The sequence below is a fragment of the Phyllostomus hastatus genome, unplaced genomic scaffold, assembly GCF_019186645.2.
Source record: "Phyllostomus hastatus isolate PE091 unplaced genomic scaffold, TTU_PhHast_1.1 phas_scaffold_555, whole genome shotgun sequence".
In the NCBI taxonomy this organism is placed as follows: Eukaryota; Metazoa; Chordata; class Mammalia; order Chiroptera; family Phyllostomidae; genus Phyllostomus; species Phyllostomus hastatus.
In genome coordinates this window covers 9,816,274-9,837,260 of record NW_025334036.1, presented here as the reverse complement: position 1 = coordinate 9,837,260, position 20,987 = coordinate 9,816,274, and the positions used below count along the sequence as shown (strand labels likewise).

Here is a 20,987-nt window from a genome sequence, read left to right as displayed (position 1 = left end):
AGGAAGCTCTGTTTTCTTTGAAATGTAGCTTCTTTCTGAAATGGTTTATTTTGTTAATTTCATAACTATAGAGTTTGATTACATTTATAGAAAAGTAATCTTAAATTAGATAATTGTTATTACTCAAATTGATTTTCATGTCTCCGACTTATTTTGAATTGAAAATAATACTGTGCTTTATTATGGTGAAAATATTTCCTTTCAGGGGCTAGTAAATTATTCACTTCATTGTCCTCAGAGATAAATTATTCATGATTAAAATGCACTTATGAGTAAAATCATACGATGCTCCTTGTGACAGTTCAGGATTCAGTGGGGCTTCCTACTTGAATTTAAAAAACTTGTTTTTAAGTGGCACTTTTATTTCTTACAAGTTAACAAAATAATTCAATTCCCAGTGAAAGTAAAGGTATTGTTTTCCTAAAGACCTATGTTCTTCCACATATATTATGTTAAAATGGACCGGCACAGGAATCTATAGTGGAGAATATGTTCTTCGTTACCTAGAGTGACATTTCTGGCGCAGCAGGCAGTTCAGCCCACTTTACAGTCTTCCGAACGGTGCAGTCTGGTTATCCTGCGATGCTAACCCTTAGAACACCTGATACAAATGTTTCTGCATAGACGTCAGTGTCTCGGTGCGTGTTTTGTTCCAGCAGCGACCCTTTCACACTGTTCTGTAAGCCCTGCCAATTCTATAGTTATATATATAACACATATGTGCATATATACACATAATTCAAAGTGTACATATACACTTTAATTTGCTTCTCAGAGTACATCATCTCATATCTCACATGCTTTGTCCCTCATCAAATTTTTAGCACAAATTTCTTTTTTTTTAAGATTTTATTTATTTATTTTTTAGAGAGGGATGGTAGGGAGAAAGAGAGAGAGAGAGAGAGAAACATCAATGTGTGGTTGCTGGGGGTCATGGCCTGCAACCCAGGCATGTACCCTGGCTGGGAATCAAACCTGCGACACTTTGGTCCGCAGCCCGCACTCAATCCACTGAGCTACGCCAGCTAGGGGATTTCTTTCTTTCTTTTTTTTTTTTTTAATAAGAAACCCTGAGTTGAACTGAACTTTGTCACCAGGGTATGATGCCTTGTTCACTGCAGAGATGGATTTAGAGAGGCAATCTTCCAGACAGACAGAAGGAAGAAAACGAACTGACCCTCGTCAAAGAACCGAAGGCGTTCCATCTTATTCTTTGGCGTCTCTGCTTTGCCGTACATATAGGATCACTTACCAAGTGGCAGAAATGCAAGACGGTTTCCAGCCATGGAGAGCTCGTTGAGGCTGGGCAGCTGGCAGAGGCGGCGCGGCACGCACCGCAGACAGTTTCGGTCCACGGTGAGGTACTGCAGAGAAAGGCACAGGTGAAGCCTCTCGGGTAAAGTTAGCAAACGATTGGCAGAAATGTCTAGTGTCTGCAGCTCCTTCAAATCGCCAACCTCTACAACCAAAATCAAAATTAAGATAAATCGCATCCTGATGACATTAACTGAATTCATTAAATAAAATGAATCAACACTGTAACAGTTCAACCCGACAAAACCAGTCGCTGCAGCTATATCCGTAGATAATGAGGCTGAGGCACAGGGTTTGGGTTTAGTAGGCAGATAATCCACCCTGGGGTGGCGTCTTTCAGTGAGCCTTGCGAGATTTGTTTTTCGTTGTTTTTTGTTTGTTTTGTTTTTTGTTTTTTTTTGAATGGAGAAAGTGTTGGCATAGACAAAGGAGGGACACAAAGGGGTGAATATGAGCCAGAAGTCTGTTACTATGCCTTCTACTTCTTGATGAATCAAAAGTTGTTGCCGGGATGAGAAAAACAGAGTCACCCCCAAGTACCTGTTTTTTTTTGCTATTTTTGTGATTTTATGTAAGTAGATAGCAAGGTACTTAAACGTAAATTATAGTATCCCAGTAAGTGTACCTTGTCCATATGAACTAAACAGAAAGTTCCTGGACTAACAAGTAGGGTGTCTCTGGAAACTTTTACCATGCTAAAGATTATCATAACAAAATGAAATTACTGGTAGGTCACATTTTTAGATATTGTCCAGCCATGTGAATCCTTTTTATAAACCCATTCAAGGTACACATAGCCTGTGAAGATGGATTTAATTCCACCCAAGTGAAATCCTTCTGTTTAATATTCCCTCATTACCGATGTGCATATCTGTAATCTGTCCATGGGGAGTACAGTTACGTCCCTGTCATTCCCTAAATCACCACGTCTGGAGGTTGGGAAGTTCTTTACAAGGGTGCCCTGTCCTTCTCGAGGAAAAAGCTCACGAAGCATCTCTGAACAGAGGAAGCAATGTCGAGGGGGACTTAAGGCTCCACAGGAAGCTGTGGGCGGGACAAGTCTACTGCTTCTGCATCATGGAACTTCCAGCTGAAGACTGCTGTGACGCCAACTCGTCACCTTCCCTAACCTGACCCTGCCTGACCCTGCCCCTGTCTGACCCTGACCCAGGAGCCGTTCCTCTTAGGCTAGTGTTTCCCACGCTCCCATCACCTAGCCCTCCGGGCACAATCCTTCTTGTTCAGGGCTTGGACTAGCATCAGCAATGTCTTCTCTATTGGACAGAAAACCTCCTGCTTTCTCGATGCCCAATCACACAGACTGGCTCTGCCTACTGCCACGGACCCGGGGTTGGCAAACTACAGCTCGCAGGCAAAATCCGGCCCAAGGCCTGCTTTTGCACTGCCCACAAGCTACAGCTGGTTTTTACATTTTTAAGGATGTTAACAAACAATAACAAAAACAAAAGGGAATAAGTGACTGTGACCATATGTGACTGACAAAGCCTGAAAATTCTTACTCATCTCACCATTTACTGAAAAGGTTTCCCAGTTGTTGCTAGAAACCTGTTAACAGGAGCATTTTTAATAACTATCTTTAGATAAATTAATACAAATGCAAAGTACATTAATTTCCAGTTATGTTAAAATATGTAAAAAGCAACACAAAAATTATTCTCAGAAATAAAATTCTTTATAAAACTAAAAAATAAGACGCATATTAAAGCAAAATTTTTAAAATTCCATATAGGGATTAGCTGAACATTGGAAATAAGCAGAATAATTATCCTTGGTGTATTCATATCATTTCATCAGTTTCTTAGCTGTTTTTAGTTCTAATAATGTGTTCCCTGCATTTTTCTCCAGTCTTTTCCATATGGTCTTGTTATGTTTCTTTTTAATAAAATTGTTTCTAATTAATTTTACCCTTAATAAATTTAACATTATTGACATCCTCAAAACTACTTATCGATCCAACATCTTGAACAGAAGGTAGTGTTATGGACACGGAGTTGCAGTGTGTTCTATTCCGAATGTGAGCAGGGTCCTCCTCTTTTCAGCTGGCCTCCCGGTTGCCTCCCCACCGCTCAGGGAGTAACACCACTTTATACACCTTTATTATTTGTTTTATGTGCCTAGAATAGTCCTCACTTCACCAATGCGTGCACGGTTTACTTGTATGCTACATACACAATACCTTAAAACTTTTCAGCTACTTATAGAGCATCCTGCAGATCATTCCACTATTGCTACCTAGTAATTACTTAGACAAAGCATTAAAAATAACACTGGAGTGCAATTTCAAAAGGGAAAACGGTAAGTTCCCTCTAGGCCATCCTTCTCGGCTGATGCACACTGACCGACTCTGGAGTTTGAAATGCGGATGGGAAGGAAGCCGCCCACTCCGTGCCAAGCCGGTGACCACAGAGTCAATAGCGAGGCTTGGTATTTTTCAAGCCCTGGCTCTTTCCGGTACCACTAACAACAGCTCTCATCTGGGCTCTGAGGTGCACCAGGCTGGGGAGAGCACACGGAGGAATAAAGGACGACGTTCCACACACAGCAAGTGCCCCTCCTTGTCTTCATTCCCCTTCTCCAGCTCGGGCTGTGGAAGGTCACACTCTGCTGTGTAGAAATGGGTTCGAGCCACAGTCCTATCACTCATCAGCTGGGCGACTTTGGGTTATTTACCCAAATATTTACATCATTGGTTTGATGTTTAAAAAATAATTGAATAAAAAAGGGATAGAATAACACATACTCAAAGGGATTGAATGAAATATCCCATATAATTCAACAGCACATGGCAGAAAACTATGTATTTTTATGTTTTCAGCTCATTACACTACATAATATTCTGAATGTAAGTTCTAAATATAAATACCTTTTTAACTGACGCAGTTTTATCACAGAAACAACTATGAACACAGTAGGTAGATGTTGCTTACATCTACCATAGAGAAAGGGGCTCGTAGAAAGTAGACATCTTTCAGAGAACGAGCAAAACTACCTTCCTTACTCCAATAAAAAAAATTAAAACCAATCATAAGGAGCTCGCTATAATTTCATAACTTGGAATGTGTGGTAGGTTATATTTAACAACAAATCATCACAATGGAGAATAAAATGAACAATACCAGAAAGCTCATTGGAAAAACCTAGTGACTATGTATGCGCTTGCCTAATGTAAGCAATGTCAAACTAGCAGTTAAGGAGTCCTCTTAATTATGAAAGACAATGAAATATTATTTGGGAGCTTTAAAATAAAATGTTCTAAGATATCTGGCATCTGAGAAAACACAATAGACACGGATATGATTTAAATATTTATGCTTGGGTGTCAAGCTTGCCAGTTAATTCCCAACAGAAATTTTAAAATGTTAAAGACATACTTCACAGAAGAAAATCACATTATTTTGACATTTTACCTGGTCACTGTACATGATCAAGTTATGCACTAAAGTTTCACTCAGTGTTGTTCAAAATAAGTTCTTTACCAGGTCTTTACTGGTCGTCTGAACAAACAATCAAGTTGATACTTGAGGTGCCCAGCAAAATGCCACTGAGACTATGTAGGAAGGGTCAGTAATAAAAATAAGAAAGAGAAAAAGATAAAGACTGTCTTGTAAGTATTCTTCCTCAGTGGCAATTATAACGAACAGACAGAAATGGCCTATATCGCTCCTTTAGATACATTCTGTCTGAAATTTAAAAGCGTGTATTCAAAAACTTAGCATCTTCACTATTGCTTTGTGTCAATACACGGACTGCTACTTAGAAAAATCCTTTATCGTCCTCATTCTGCACGACATGGAGACCACACACGCAGGTTTTTCATTTCATGTGATATTTCAGTGATTGTCTGTCCCTCAGATTTCTCCTAGGCAGGCTTTTCCCCTCTTTCCCGAGGGAGCACAAAGGAGTTTTTGACCTGAATGAGATCAGCAGGTGCCCATTGTTGCCATAAAACTATTATAATCGCCGCCTCAAGAAATGCCACAGCATTGAAGCCCAGAATAAAAATTTTCTTTTTTTATTTCGCTCCTTTGCAGAGAAGAACTACGAGCAATCCACATTTCCCTATCTGAAAAATATCATTATAATGCCTGCTTTCATCTCGCTTTCTATATACTCAAATTAATACAGGGAGAAATTTTAAAGAGGAAGTTTTTAGTGCGTATACATTTCAGATAGATCTATTCTAGTTGATTTCTTTGAAGTTCCCATAAGAAAAGTGGCAACGTTGAAAAATAGGAAGAGGCTGATAAAGGGAATGATCTCCACCGACAGAACACTGAGAGATGTGCCATGCTCGACATGTGAGAGACATGGTTTTAAAAAATGTTCTCCATGAATTAAAGGAATTTCACATTAAATTCAAACTGTAACTCTGATTTGTAAATATTTACCCTTTATAAGAAACTCACATTATCACTATCAACATGAGACGTTTTTACACCAGGGAGTTCTAAATTTGTACATAGTGGTGGTCAGTCTTAATACAAAAGCAACGAGCATCTAGATTTATTACCTGTGATGAGAGCTACGGAGGAAACCAACAGCAGAATGAAAACAGAGAGTACTCAACAGCGATTAATATCAAGGACAGGAATAAAAGGGAGGTGTGGAAAGATGTTTTCATTTTTAAAATTCTCTATACTGTTTAAGTATTTATTTCCATGCCCATGCATTGCATTTATATTAATATAAATGTAATCACACAATAACGTGGTACTTCATCACACACTCTGGGATTCCTCAGAATACGAGACGCAGCAATTCTAAAACTTGGGTTTCACTCGGTCGTTTAGAGCATCGTCCCCAAAGCACCAAGGGTGTGGGTTTGATCCCCCATCAGGTGTCTCTCTGTCTCTGTCCCTCTCTCCCTCCCCCTGCCTCTAAAATCAACCAATAAACAAAAACTAAAATAAATATAATTTGGATTTTGGATGAAAACTGGGATTTCCTAATGGCATTTCAGTTCACCGAAATGCAGTGCAACAGCAAACAAAACTTTAATAATAAGCATGTCTATCCGGCGCTGTTATGCAAATCTAGCTCGTGGAGGGTCTTACAAATTTTGTCATGAAATGAGGAATGAAACCAAAGTTTGTGTCATTTCTGTTACATCGAAGTATAACGGAAACTTGTATGGTGCTTCTAAAGAGAACACATAAAAGTGGGTTCCTTCAGATTTCTATTTATTCCTCAACCTTTGGAGAAATATTACAAAGGGGCGCCACCGCCTTGCAACAAGCAGGTCGATAGCCCCCGGTGCACGGGCCTCTGGTGGCGCTCTGGGAGCTTTTGTTGGGCGCTGCAGTGCAGAGCCTTCTGAGACCCTCCACGACAGGAAGTGACAGCGTGCTGGGACACAGGGGACAATCAAAACTTGCAAGGCCATAAAGAAGACTGATCAGTTCAATGTGAACAGAAGACTTTTGCCTGCGAGTTGTTATTTCTTTCAGAAATGAGTTAGTTGGACCTAAAGTTTCCAAGAATATCAACCTTTTTCAAAGGAATAGTATGCTAGACTCATCTTATTATTGGAACTGGCAATATAGTAAAAAAAAATAAGAAGAAGAAGAACAAGTTATGTCATAGCAATACCCAAAGAAACAACTTAAAAAGGGCATATTTAATTTTTACTTTAATTTTATGCCCTGGCTGGTGTGGCTCAGTGGATTGAGTGCCAGCCTGCGAACCAAAGGGCCAGGGGTTTGATTCCCAGACAGGGCACATGCGTGGGTTGTGGGCCAGGTCCCCAGTAGGGGGCGTTTGAGAGGCAACCACACAATGTTTCTCTCCCTCTCTTTCTCTCTCCCTTTCCCTCTCTAAAAATAAGTAAATAAAATCTTTTTTAAAAAAGAAGTATTAGTGAAATGACCTTTCTACAACTCTAAATTTAGGAAAATAGAGTCACTACAAACTTTACAAAAGTCTTCCTGGTTGAGTCAGTATGGCATTAGAACTTGATTACACCTATACGGTGTTACCATTAACAGAACGCAGGAGCTCATTTCACTTATGGCACACAAAAGTTGCTAATTTGATGTGTTATTAAATATTTTTACATGTGATATTTTTGTGTTGCAAATTCGCACTTTAGAGTAAACGTTTTCCGGGTGGGAAACAGGCCACGAGTCTGCAGAGTGCGTCTCCCGCCTCTCTCAGCCATGTCTGTCATCACAGTCGGTGCGGAGCAAACTCGGAGTCTCGGAATTTCAGCCGAGCCCAAAGCTTTCGCCTTGACCCTCGCATTACTCATAAAGCAACAATAATCAGTTTTGGCAAAACTATGTCATAGCCAGAAGGACATAAAAAGAAAAGATATGATCGGGTCAAAGCACATGGACATATAACTGCATGAGAATCTACAATGATCTCAAAATCAAGGGTTTAATGGACAAGCAAACATATGGACTGCCAACGGCACTGCCCGCATGGGATCCTGGCACAGCGCTTCCTACCACGTGAACTGTAGGACAGTAATGTGTTTCTACCGGAAGTTCATTGTAAGCCCGGAAGCTAATTAGGTTAGTGATTTAAAACACCAAGAAACTCTTGGCATCGCCGATACAGCTAATACAGGAAGAGTAGCACCTAAAACAATAACACAAATGAATTCACTTTTCTGTTGCTTAGATGTTATTGTCCACTGGTCTGCTCTTGTCCTTAATAATTCAATTATGTTTCCTGTTTTAAATAGATAGTCAACAGTGAAATTATACTGCACTCATCTAGGAATTATTACACAAATTGCATGCTTACTTGTTTGAATCCATGTTTTGATAAAATGTTATTTTTTCATCCTCTGAAGAGTTGAAAATCTATTAAAAATATTTTGTCATTTTTATTATTTTATTCCTTTGGAGTAAAGAGAATAAAAATTGATGTTATGTCATGCCCTCAGTAAATACACTTCAAGATCTTGGGTTCTATATATATCTTACTGCTTTCTGAGATTTCTGCTTTTATCACAACTTTAGACATAAATCTGCACGAGTAGAGGAAATCCATTATCCTGAATGAGCCACACTTCAGGAAAATGGGAGGGATATCACAAAGGTTTCTGGAGCTGTGCTTGAGGCCAGAATAATTAACTAATGAATGACAAACAAAGGCTCCACCTTCTTCACTAAAGAGAATGATGTTCAAGTGTCCCAGACAGGAACTTGAAGCCCAGGTTAGGTAAAGGGGCTGAGAAGACTTTCACACACTTAAAACAGTTTATATCCCCACAGAAAGAGCATCTCAAGATATGAAAGAACATTAAAAAGCATGTTTTTAGCGTATTGTTAATAGCTCCAGTTCACTACAGTTATTAACTGTAGTTAAAACCTTGTCCAATAACTTTAGACATAAAGTGCCAGAGAACCAAGGATGGGGAGACACTGACATAAAATTCAGAATGAGAACAGGGAGCAAAAGGGGAAAAGGACTCATGGACATGGACAACAGTGTGGTGATTGCTGGGGGGAGGGAGGTATAAGGGGGGACTAAATGGTAATAGAAAAAATATAATAAAGATTAAATTAAAAATTTTTTTAAATAGTGATTCTGAAGCTCCACGAGTCCCTTCAACATTCTAAATAGCTAATGAAATAACTGCCTTGAGAACATTTAAAGAGAGCTGGGGCCTAAGCTGGGGTGGAGAGCTCGGCGAGATCCCTCCAGCACAGACAAGCAGGGCACAGGACAAAGCTGTGAAGAACCACCAATTTCAGGGCTCCGGAAATCCACCAGAGGCAGGCGAACTCAGAAATGCCTGCTCTTCAAAGCCTGTTAAAGCATCACTGAAGACTAGTGGGAGCCTGCAGCCCGTTCTTGCTTGCTCCTCTCCCACCCGACCTTCAAGCTCAATCTCAAGAATGTGAGTTTACCAAGGCAGGGCTGCTTATGAACACCAGCAGTCTGGCAGACCGCAAGGGCACCCTTGCTTTGGGTACGGGGCAAAAATCCCACAGCTTTTTCTGCTCAAAGCTGCAGACTGTGTAGCAAAAGCATGACGAAAAGACCCAACATCTGCTTTGCTAGCCTGGGATGGCAGATCCGGTTGGAAGGAGTGATGGAACAGCCATAAATTTAATTGGGAGGTTCTGGAAATGAGGGAGCAGATGAAGTGCTAGATATGCTCTCCACAAATCCTCAGACAACTGAGTAACTATGTGTGTACGTGCCGGGGAGACCCAGGGTCTGCACAAGTAACAGGCAGAGCAGATGGGATAACAGACTCGCTCTGAATGCGCTCTGTAACCCAAACACATTTCCACTAGCATGAGACAGAAGCTTCAGGGGGGCTGGGAGTGTTTGAGTAAACCTCTTTGCAAATCAGTGGCTGTGCCTAAGCTCTACAGACAAGGTGGCCGCCTCAAGGAAGCCAGGTTGAAACATACGTAGGATTAAACTCTGAGTTGGGCCATCAGGTATTACACACCACAGGGGCAAAGAGTCTGCAACTTAAACCCCAGAGAGAGGCAAATACTAAATAAGTAGAAATCTCTGAAAAACACGTCGAAAGCCAGAGTGTTCCCAATATGTTAACTACATTTTTCAGTTTTCAACAACAGCAAAAATACAAGACATGCAGAGAGACAGCAAAGTGTGGCCCATAACTGGGGGAGGAAAAAGAAAAAAAAAAACAGTCCACAGAAACTAACTGCGAATGGGCCCAGATGTTGAACTTGGCAAAGAGTTCAAAGCAGCTGTTATAAATGTGTTTAAAGAAGCAAAGGAAACTATGTCAAAAATTAAGGAAAAATGTGATGACGATGACCCAATCAATAGAGAATCTAAACAGAAACATACAAGCCACAGAAGGCCCCAGGAGTGATTCTGAAGTTGAAAATATGGTACCTGAAATACAAAATGCAGTCGACGGTCTTGGGAACAGATGTGACATGGCGGGGGAAGGAATCGGTGAACCCAAATACAGGTCAATGGAAATGATCACATTGAAAGAGTCGAACAAGGTCAACAGAAGATGATCAGCACCTGAGAGGCCCGTGGGACACTGCCACATCTAGTGAGCAGTGGGAGTTCCAGAAGGGCAGGAAAGAGAAGGAAAGACAGGAAAATATGCTAAAAGATAAGGACTGACGATGGTCCACGTTTGATGAGAAGCATTGACCTACAGATCCCAGGAGTTCAATGAATTGAAAGCAGGAAAAGCACGAAGGAATCCACACCTAGACACATAGTCACATTGCTGAACGTTGAGAAGTAGATCATTCTAAAGCTGATGATTTTTACAGATTAGTAAACTTCGGACCACTTTTGGTCAAGACATTTATGATGTTTAATATTTTCTAATTAATACTTTCGGGTGGTACTTACACAATGAGAAATCTTAATCCTGAAGTCAATATAATTTGATTACTTAAGTTTGCATCAAATCCATTTAGCTGTGAATTGTGACTCATTAATTGTGCTCTAGTGTGACCCAGGGCATCCACCCACACCGCATCCTCCTCTAACCCCTACCAACATCATCCCAACCAGCAGAATTCATCGTTCAAAGACGATCAGGGTGGGCTGCCGGCCCTCATCTGACAATGAAAGGCAGAGTCTTGAAGAAATACACCAGGGGCTGAAGGAGCAAAGGGGCAGCTAATCCTTAGGCCTCGAGGCTCTTCTCCAAGTTCAGAAGCCATGAACCTTAAGGCCAAGGATGTGTCAGACAAGAAGCACCAACAAGAAGGAAAAGTGTCAGCAGGCAGGGAAGTGCCTGGTGTTCAAGCATTCAAGAAAGCGGCCAGCGCAAAGCCACCCAGACTACAGTGAGGACGAAGATACCCACAGGGCAGGGGACACCGCAGCAACCGCGGCCACCCTGCCCAGCAGCGGCCGAGGCTGCCTGGTAATACCAGGCTTTTTTTTTCCCCCTTTAATTTATCTCTTGTCAGAACTTTCTTTCCTCTTCCCACTCAGAAGCACATTACATTTGTGTATTATCAACACTTTTATACTATGCTTTTTTGAACAGTATTGCAAATGCATAAAATAACTGAATAGAGCTCATTAATTCTAATGCATTTATTCATTCACTAAAAGAGACAGTGCTTTTTAAAAGTTTACACAAATCTAAAATTAAAAACACAAAAATGAAGGGTGACTTTGGAAAAGGAAACAATACATCATTTACTGTGAGTCTGTGTTTCAAGCAAACTGACTTTTTTTTTTTTAGGTGGTAGTGGATTAGCTGAGTTCCTTTAAATAGGGATTCGTAAAGGGCAAAGCTCATGTAATGTATTCTGTGTTTTCCGCAAACCCCCCTCGGTCACTTACTGAAGAAACCCATGCTGCCTGGCCAGGGGCCAGCATACCAGCCCTGCCCAGTCCTGCATAGTTGTATTTCTGTTACTAAATTAGGAAACCCAGGCGGGCAGCGTCAGGGCCAACAGCAAAGAGAAAAGGTTCAGCATCGTTAGCCTGCGTGTCTTCCTAAAAGCCAGATCGTTGTGAGATGTTTAATTTTTAATTAGAAATACCAAAGTCAGTTCACCTACTAAGAAGCAATACTAAGAAATAATTAAATGAAGACCAAGGGAAAAATACAAATGTTTAATGAAAGCTGACTTCTCAGTAGCCTTAATCACGATGTTGAAAGTAAATTAAATACCACCACTCAAGGTTTAATGTCCCCATGACTGGCACTAAACTACCACCGTCTTTTTCTAAGCAGTGAGGAAGAAATGGGCAGTTATTCCTCGCAACTTTTCCTAAGATTTACTAACATACTTTATAGAGAGAGCTGTCTAGAGAAACTACGCAGAGCATTCAGAGAGACCTGAGTGGAGAAACGCAAGAAAGCTCTCAAGGGAACAAAGTCCCTGTGTTTATGTTCAAAGTCATTTTAAGGTGACATAAATATATAGCAGGAAAAATACATAATTTTCCACTTTCCAAATTTTACTTGCCCCTGATTAGAGTGTCAAAGAGGTTTAAAAAGACAGTGTTTGTTCATGAACATTTCTTGAAGTATTTTAAACACACCCCGATTCTTTATCAAAAGCTAAAGCTTCAGTCTTTAAGGTATTGGGAGAATTTTAGTTCTAGCAATACCTGAATCATATTTTTCTTATAAACATTTTGTTATATATTGATAAATTTCAAAGTAGCATTTATTTCACTTTAGTTCTATGAAAGAATTAAATTAAATGAATATCTGCTACAAAATCTCTCTTTTATATGGATGAAATGATTTTAAATGGCAGAATTTATAAATTATGGAAAATGAAATCATCAATTTTGAGTGTTTTCTTAACAGGCCCTGAAAGACTTCTCAAACATTAGTAAAAAGGAAAAAAAAAAAACAACAACAACTTCCCAACCATTAGCAATACAGAAATTCATCCATATTTATAAAAAAGCCATACAGAGAGAAGCCTTCCAGGAACCACCCTAACTGTGTGGTACCCTTTCGTCCAATACGTATGTCATAGATGCATGACGTCGAAATGCACCTAGGGGACCTGGTGTGAGTCAGAACCCACGGCCTTCACCTTCTCGTTGCTCAGCTACCACCACCAGGATCTGGCTGTCCGAGAACAGCAGGAGCAGGCCCACGGGGGATGGGACAAACGGACACGGTTTCCCTCCCGCTCAAGCTGTCCGTTCGTCATCCGTGCATCTCGTGGGAGTACAATGCCGGCCATGTCACCTGACCGCTAACCCTTCACTGCCCCTGTATCACGGGTAAGAGACCCAGTGTTGTGGAAGGCACAACAAAGTTAGAGAAGCCAGCTGAGCGTTCTGCCTTTCACAAGTGTGGGCAAGACACAGACCGAGTGACCAGAAATTACACTGAGTAGCACAGCGACCCTCATAGGTCGCTTTGACACATGGTCCCCCATTCTATCTTTACCTTCTTGTTGCTACCACATATTCACGAACCTATGTATACAGATAGAAGGCCCCAAAACGAGAAAAATCAAATTGTTTTTAATTGTAAAAAAAATCAATAAAATTTTATTTTTTTCAAAAGAAATTTGGAAAAGAACGAAGTGGGAGGAATTATACCGCCTCTCTTCAAAACTTCCCATAAAACCGCAGTAATCAGGCCAGCGTGGCATCGCCATAAGGACAGACATAAAGACTAATGGGAACAGAACATTGGAAATGAACCCATACGTTTACGGTCGGCCAACTGGTTTTCAACGAAGAAAGAATGAATGGTCTTTCAACGGATTGTGTTGGAAAAACTGAATCTCCCATATCTAAAAATATCCTAACCCGTTGCTCACATCACACACAATAATTAACTTGAAATGAGTCACAGGCACACATGTAATAGATGATTTTATGTAAGAAAATATAAGAGAAACAATTTTGTAATCCTAGGGTTGGCAAGCAGTCCTTAAGTGAGACGTCAACAGCATAACCCCTGGAATAAGAAACTGATGCATTGGGCTTCATCTGAATTTAAAACTTTTGATCTTCAAATGATAGATATTCCAGTTTCCTGTGCTTGGAATTCCATGGAGTTTTAAGAACTGTGACCTTCCAATAAAGCAGCAGCCTATAAAATGAATGTCACTTGGTCCCTAGGTCTCCATTTCCTTATCCAATGTAGTAGCTAGACTTGAACTTGATGGGGTCTGACATGCCTTCTACCACTAAAATCCCACATCCTTGAGTGTATACTAAATCTAATGGGCTTGATTTTACGGAGACCGCAGAATGAAAACCTTGAAAATTTGCTTTCTGTTGCTAAAAAACATGGCATAACAGGGTATGAGGGCTTTCATATTATGTTTATTACATAAATGTTGATTTTTTAAAAAAAAGAATAGTAGAAAGTATTAAACAAAGAACTGTGATGTCAGTTATGTGGGGGTGGTGGAGAGGAGATTGGTAACAACCCATATCAAACGAAATTTTGGTTAATTACTTCTATTACATCAACCCTTGGCAAATCATAAAGCTCTTCATTCACTAAAACAATCATTAACTTCAAAATTACTTGCAGAATAGACAATCTGATTTAAGTTAAAACTGTTTACAGATTAAAACATAATTTACAGATGAAGTAAGCAACAAGCAGGTTCAAATGACATATGAAAAAATATATGTTCTACATATTAAAGGCACTACTTAAAAAAGATTTCATTTATTTTTAGAGAGAGAGGAAGGGAGGGAGAAAGAGAGGGAGAGAAACATCAATGTGTGGTTGCCTCTTGCATGCCCCCTACTGGGGACCTGGTCTGCAACCCAGGCATGTGCCCTGACTGGGAATTGAATCAGCGACCCTTTGGCTCACAGGCTGGGGCTCAATCCACTGAGCCGCACCAGCCAGGGCTGAAGGTACTACTTTTTAAAGAAGTACTTATTTCAGCACAAACCCTATATCCTGCCAGTTAAGTCTTCCTCACAATAATATAGTTTGACATGAAATTATAATTTTCTGATCATGCCACAATACCTCTAAAATACTGTAAGCTGATTTAGATCCAAAAATAACAATTAAATCTCTGAATTCTCATTAATAGGTTGTGTCTAAAAAAACACATTCTATAAGCTTTCAAGAAAATTCACTTCAAAAGATTAAGAACACTATATTCACATTTTTAATACTCCTAATTCCTGGTATTCATAATAAACAAATGGGCTTCAATCATGGCAACCACAACATTTTTTGCCAATTATTTAAATGAAGGATTTTAATTGGGGAAGTTGTTCATCAAATCTGCGATTTAGAAAGAAAACCCTGGAGGCAGTGTGTATGACAGATGATGAGATGGATACATTTCAGAGATGATATAATAGAAAATATCCAAACCCAAGTCCTTTGCTCCTGAACACCACTTATAGTTCAGTCCCTCCCATTGCTCGTGAGGTCTCCTTAAATCCTCTTCCACTGACCTCAGGACTCTCTTTATGGCTCTGTACAGCACCAAGCTTTTACTAGACCACAGTGTAGAAAATTCATTGTACACAGCCCTGGTGGGTGTGGCTCAGCAGATGAAGTGCTGGCCTGCAGACCAAAGGGTTGTTGGTTCGATTCCCAGTCAGGGCACATGCCTGGGTTGCAGGCCAGGTCCCCAGTAGGGGGCGAGGGAGGCAACCACACATTGATGTTTCTCTACCTCTCTTTCTCCTTCCCCTCTGTCTAAAAATAAATAAGTGAAATCTTTTTAAAAAGAAAAGAAAATTCATTGTACACAGAAAAAGAAGAGGAACAGCCCTGCATGTGAGGTGAACTTGGAAGAATACCCCTTAAGATTTCAAACTGGATCTCCGCTGTTACGATGTTAGCGCTTTAAAATCTTGCCACAGAGGACTGGTCCAGGGCTCAGTCAGTACTATGATTGATGGGAGAGGCTTTGTAAGGCTCAAAGACGAGCGTTCCTCCTTTTGCCTTTTTAAAAAAGTATCACCACAATGAACTTCTGTTTCTCAGACGTTTGGCAAGTTTTCCTTCACACCTTTTCTAAAGAGGAGTGTTTTCTGTATACATTGGACATTGGCCTCTGAGGGATGCATGGTCCAGAGGACAAAACTTGTCTTCTTTTAGAAGGCTCTGAATGGCCGTTTGCACTCTAGGACATTTGTCCAATTTTCAAAGCTGGGAAAAGTTCATACATAAAATTTTAAAGTTTTAGCGCTGTTTGTAATCAGATTTTACAATGTGCAATAGCATCAATAGTAAAAATATTTTTTTTCTGGGAAATATGTGTTATATCTAATTGGTATATACCAAGATTATCTTATATAAAAATATAAATTTAAAAAACCTGTTATGTGAAGTTACTAATATATATTTAGTAGAAAGTCTCTTTAATAATAAAGCACTGTGTGCTAGTGAGATGTTAATAAAGGAACGTTAGGTCTGTAAGAGACATTGAAAGGACAGGTTTCAAATATGAGCTCAGGACTCTGGTAAAGAATTTATTCATTTACTCAGTGGCCAGGTAGCAAGCGGAGGTGGGTGGAGTGTTAGATTTTCATTCCTCTCTCCTTCAGCTGGCAGATGGGCATCTGGGCCGCTTAGCGCTGTGCCGAGAAGATGGCTAACACACCCATGCTTCCCTCTCTGTCCTTTCTGTCCAGTCTCTTCTTTGGAAGTACACAGTTTAAAATATTAGCCAATCAATTATCATCGAAGCTCTTTTGACACCTGGGCCTAGATTTTGTGTACCTTCATCATCCCCACATTGCATGATACTTTGAACCAAAAGATAATTGTTGTTGTTTTTTTTAAGATTTTATTTATTTAGCTTTAGAAAGAGAGGAAGAGAAGGAGAAAGAGAGGGAGAGAAACATCAGTGTGTGGTTGCCTCTCATGCGCTCCCTACTGGGGACCTGGCCTGCAACCCAGGCATGTGCCCTGACTGGGAATCAAACCGGAGACTCTTCGGTTTGGAGGTTGGTGCTTAATCCATTGGACCACGCCAGCCAGGGCAACAAGTTATTGTTGTATATAGATCAGGTAGTAAGTGCCTGGTCATGCAGACAGCCCCACGAAATAGAGAAAGCCCATTTCTGTATATTGCTGCCCATATGTATGTAGCCTGGTGACACCAGAAGGGTGCTCTGCCAGCGATGAATTATTCAGAGTCCCTTTTAGAGAGAAGAGGGCTAGTTAGCTGCTGTGTTGGCACTGGTGTGGCGTCAGTGAAAAGCTGAGTCTCCGTAGGAGGGCAAATGACCTGAATTACTATAGTACCTGCCCAAGAAGGGAATAGGGGGTGAAGAGTCCTGATAACTTGGGAGAGGGGATGGGCGGTATCATAAGCCCCTGTGTGTTTGGAGGATTCAAAAAGGGAGCTGCTCCAGATGATCACCGACAGGCAGGTACAATGGAAGAAATAACAACAGAACGAGGGCTGACCTGGTGTGCCTGGGGCTACCCAGCATTCCTAGAAACTGCCATCCCGGGATGCATCTCGGAAGAGGTGCTCACCTGCAGCCTGTGATGTCAGCGGGCAGAGTGTGCCAAGGGAGCCTCACCAGGTGGGGTGGTAAGCAACAGGGGAAGCCCCTGAGTGACCGGCTCTGTGCCCCATGTAGGACGGGGCAGGTCTCCCGCCTCCCTCCACCCTATACCAATGAGACAGCGCTTTCCCAGCAATTTACTGGCAACAGGACAGACTGTAGGAGAGATGCTAAATTTCATTTCAATAGAGCGACAGAGACTCCATAGGAGGACAAATAAATTTAAAGAAAAAAATAACAAGCTTAACCATAAATGAAGCCTGAGTTTTAGGGACAATTGGAGCTAGTTATATGTAGTACATTTTTTCTGCGTTTCTGCGCGCTTTTATCCATTCAAGTGCAAGGTAGAGTGCTTTATGTTTTTAATTTGGGCTGAAAACCCTGCCTTTTTTGGTAACCAAAACGGGCTTTTCAAGGATACAAGCATTTCGGAAAAATAGGCTGATTTATATGCCAGATGTAAGCAACGACTTTTCTGACTCCTGGTTACACTTTGTTTGCTACTAAAACCTTCTCTTGGGGGAGTTCACAGTTTATAGTAAGTCACAGAAGCATCAGGCTTCTTTTGACTATTAAAGGTTAGCTGGCTCTTCTGGCTCTTCTTGTATCTATTGTCCTTTGTGGCTTTTCCCAAGGGCAACTCACACAGTGTTTGCCAAGCAGCTCTGCACCGATGGAAATCTTCCCCCCATAATCCTTTTTTTGTAAGTGCATAATATTTCTCTTCATAGTAGACAAGGTAATTTTACTTAAGTTATAGAGTCATCTTTGGAAGAAAATGAGTTTAAATCTGTTCTGTAACAAACAGTTTTTGGCACTGGAAGTACGAGAAGGCGACATATAAATGTTTAAGTGGTGTGTAACTTACATACACAAAGTAACGTGAGCAAGCCATCAGGAGAAAAATCAGAGGAGAAATTGAAGACCATGGAATAGGACTTCCCAGTTCCACACCTGCCCGGGATCGGGGGCACCAGGCTTGCCTCCCACCAAAATACAACAATGAAACTACTCAAAACTATAGGAGGCAACTGTTTCCAAGCAACGGACAGGAAGCACAGGACCTGGGTCCTTGAAATGCAGGAAGCGTAAGAGGTGAGCCCTGTGTGGGATGTGGCTTTCTGCCAAGGGGCACCTTCTGGGCCCCAGCACGGGCAAGTGGGGGCCAAGTGGAGCTCAGCCGTGGAGGGCGAAATCTCGGGAAACTGCGGGGCAGGGTACCGGAGAGGAAAAAGCTGGGAGGGGTGAAGAGGGGCTTCATAAGTAGCATATTGGAGAGCACAAAAGAAGTTCATGAACTAGAAGGCAGATCCACAGATATCATCCAACCTTTAGATTAGGAGAAAAACATTTAAAAAAGAACAAAGCCTCGGTGACCCGTGAATAAATACCAAATGATCTAACGTGTATAACTGGAGTCCTTTAAAGAGAGAAAATGGAAGCAGAAAAATATTTAAAGAAATAATGACAGAAAACTTCACAATTTGGGAATCAAAAAAAAAAACAAACCCAAGTAGGATATTTTTTAAACCCTACATTGTGGCAAATTATCAAGTGATAACAGCAAAGATGAAGAGAAGAAAATTAAAGTAGCCATTGAAAAAGATATTATGTCCAAGAAACCTAAGTCGACTTCAGAAAGTGACCAGTACATTTGAAAGGAGAAAAGACCCCCAGCTGTGTCCACGCTGCACTGGCACAGAGGATGAGGGTTCTGCTGCAGACCAGCCTCAAAGAGAAACCGGTCTCCATACAATGGTCTCCCTTTTTCTTCCCATTGCATCTTATCTCCATGTGCCCGGACAAGCTCAGTCCTTTCCCCCTCCTCATTGCAGCCCTTTTCATGCTGTGCATTCATTTCCAAATGGTGAAAGCTCTAGTCTTCTAAAAAATGCTTCCGCCCTTTAACCTTTCTATTATCATTGTTTAATACCCTGTTCTGAAAGGGTTGCAATTTCCTGCTTCTGTCAGCTGTCTGTCATCTGACTCAGTTTTATAACCTTTAATCTTTTTGTTTCAGGTTTGAGCTCCTTTCAACATCTCTTAGAATTCAGGTCTTGTAGCAGTGAATGTCCCTCACCTTTTGTTTGTCTGCTGAAGCTTTTTACCTATAAAATGTCATTAACCTCAATTACCCCCATTAAATTGAATGAAAAAGAAAACAAATAAAGAAACCAGTCTTACTGGTTTCGAGGTTCTCATGGTTCTCAAAGACCATGACTTCAGGAATTTTATGGAGGACGTTATCTTAGGGAGTGATGACTAAGCATTGATCTTGGACCTGAGTCCAGCCCACACTGTTAAACTGACCTGTCAGTCATGCTGCGGCGTGTGGCCCGTGGCCCAAGTCGGGAAGATGCTAAAACGGTCCGTGCTGCAGGACGTCTGCTAACGATTAACGATCTGAGGGGTGAGCTCCCCGTGCTCGCTCCGGTGATCTCGGACAGATGCCCCGCGGCCAGCATCTCTATCCCTGGGGCTGCAGAGCCAGCGTCTCCGTCCACGTGTGCCGCCCACCGGAAGAGCCAGGGAGTTCATGCTCACCCTCCCGGCCACGCGACTCACAGCCAATAACGTCTGGGCGTAGATGTTTAAATGCTTTGCGCCGTCCTCCTGGCGCTTCGGCGGAGTGATCCTGGGGGGTGTGCTTCACGCACGATCAGGCTCCGGCTGCCGGTGGTGGCAGCTGGCGAAGACTGTCGGAGCCTGCTGCCCGAAAATATGCCACCCTGGCATGTTGATTATTTTGGTTTAAAGGCACTAAAAGACAGGAGATGCAAGAAGGGCACTCTGACCTTCCCCTTGCTTCCTGAAAGCACGAGATACAAGTCCCTCGCAAAAGATGCGCATCCGGTACCGGGTGGAAGACATTCTTCTCACCAGAGGAGGGAGTCGAGGCCAGGGGAACATATATACACACAAACCCCGTTAAACGGACCTTCTCTTCCTTGTCACTTTCTCGTGCTCACTGGCCTGGTCCCAGCCCCCCCATCTCGCCTCGATTTACCACTTTGTCCGATCCAGTACATGAGCTTTTGGCTCCAGCTGCTTCTTTGGGCCTTGGCTTTTCTTACGAAGGCTCTGGGCACAGGCAAAAATATTAAATAAACCCTGTATATTGTTGCCCAGTTAATCTGTCTCATGTGAATTTTCTTAGGCCCAGCTGGAGTCCCCAGGAGGACAGAGGAGACGCGTCGCCCCCTACGCTGGCTCAAGAACACACTCTATAGCCTGCCTTCGCATTCCTGGGTCCCGTCCCCAGGCCGCACCACCTGTGGTTCTGCGCCTCCCAAAAAACTGCTTGCACTCGGGAAACAAATAGAAAAGACATCCGATAGAAAAGGTGCAAAGTATATTGTGAAAAAACTAACAAACAAGTGACAGAAGGAACCACCCACCCATAATACTGATCGTGCTGCTGCTCGACCCAGACTTCGCACTCTGTCCGAGAGCCTCAGCAGGCTCAAAGGTTAAGGGTTAAGGAAACAGGAGAGCTCGGTATAAAATTAACCCCACACCCCAGACGGGCTGCTTGAAGGCCTTTGGGGCAGCTGCACCACCTGGAGCTCTGTCGGGGCAATGCACAGAAGCCAGCGAGCGCCAGCCAGGGCACAGAGCCCATGGGTCTTAAGAACAGCGCGGAGACGGGGACGGCAAAGGAAGTGCAGAAGGCCTCTGCCTCCACCTTCTCTCTGTGACCTGCTTCATCCTTCTCCTTTTTCATGCTCCCCAACCTA

At 41.9% G+C, this 20,987-nt stretch overlaps 1 protein-coding gene across 1 annotated transcript in view; it reads right to left on the bottom strand.

Moving 5' to 3' along the window:
• LRRC28 (leucine rich repeat containing 28) overlaps nt 1-20,987 on the bottom strand; it is a 72,844-nt gene that overhangs the window by 31,440 nt on the left and 20,417 nt on the right. The window contains exon 6 of the mRNA XM_045825052.1: nt 1,253-1,459. Within this exon, the coding sequence (XP_045681008.1) occupies nt 1,253-1,459 (207 nt within the window). The remainder of the gene's footprint in view (nt 1-1,252; nt 1,460-20,987) is intronic.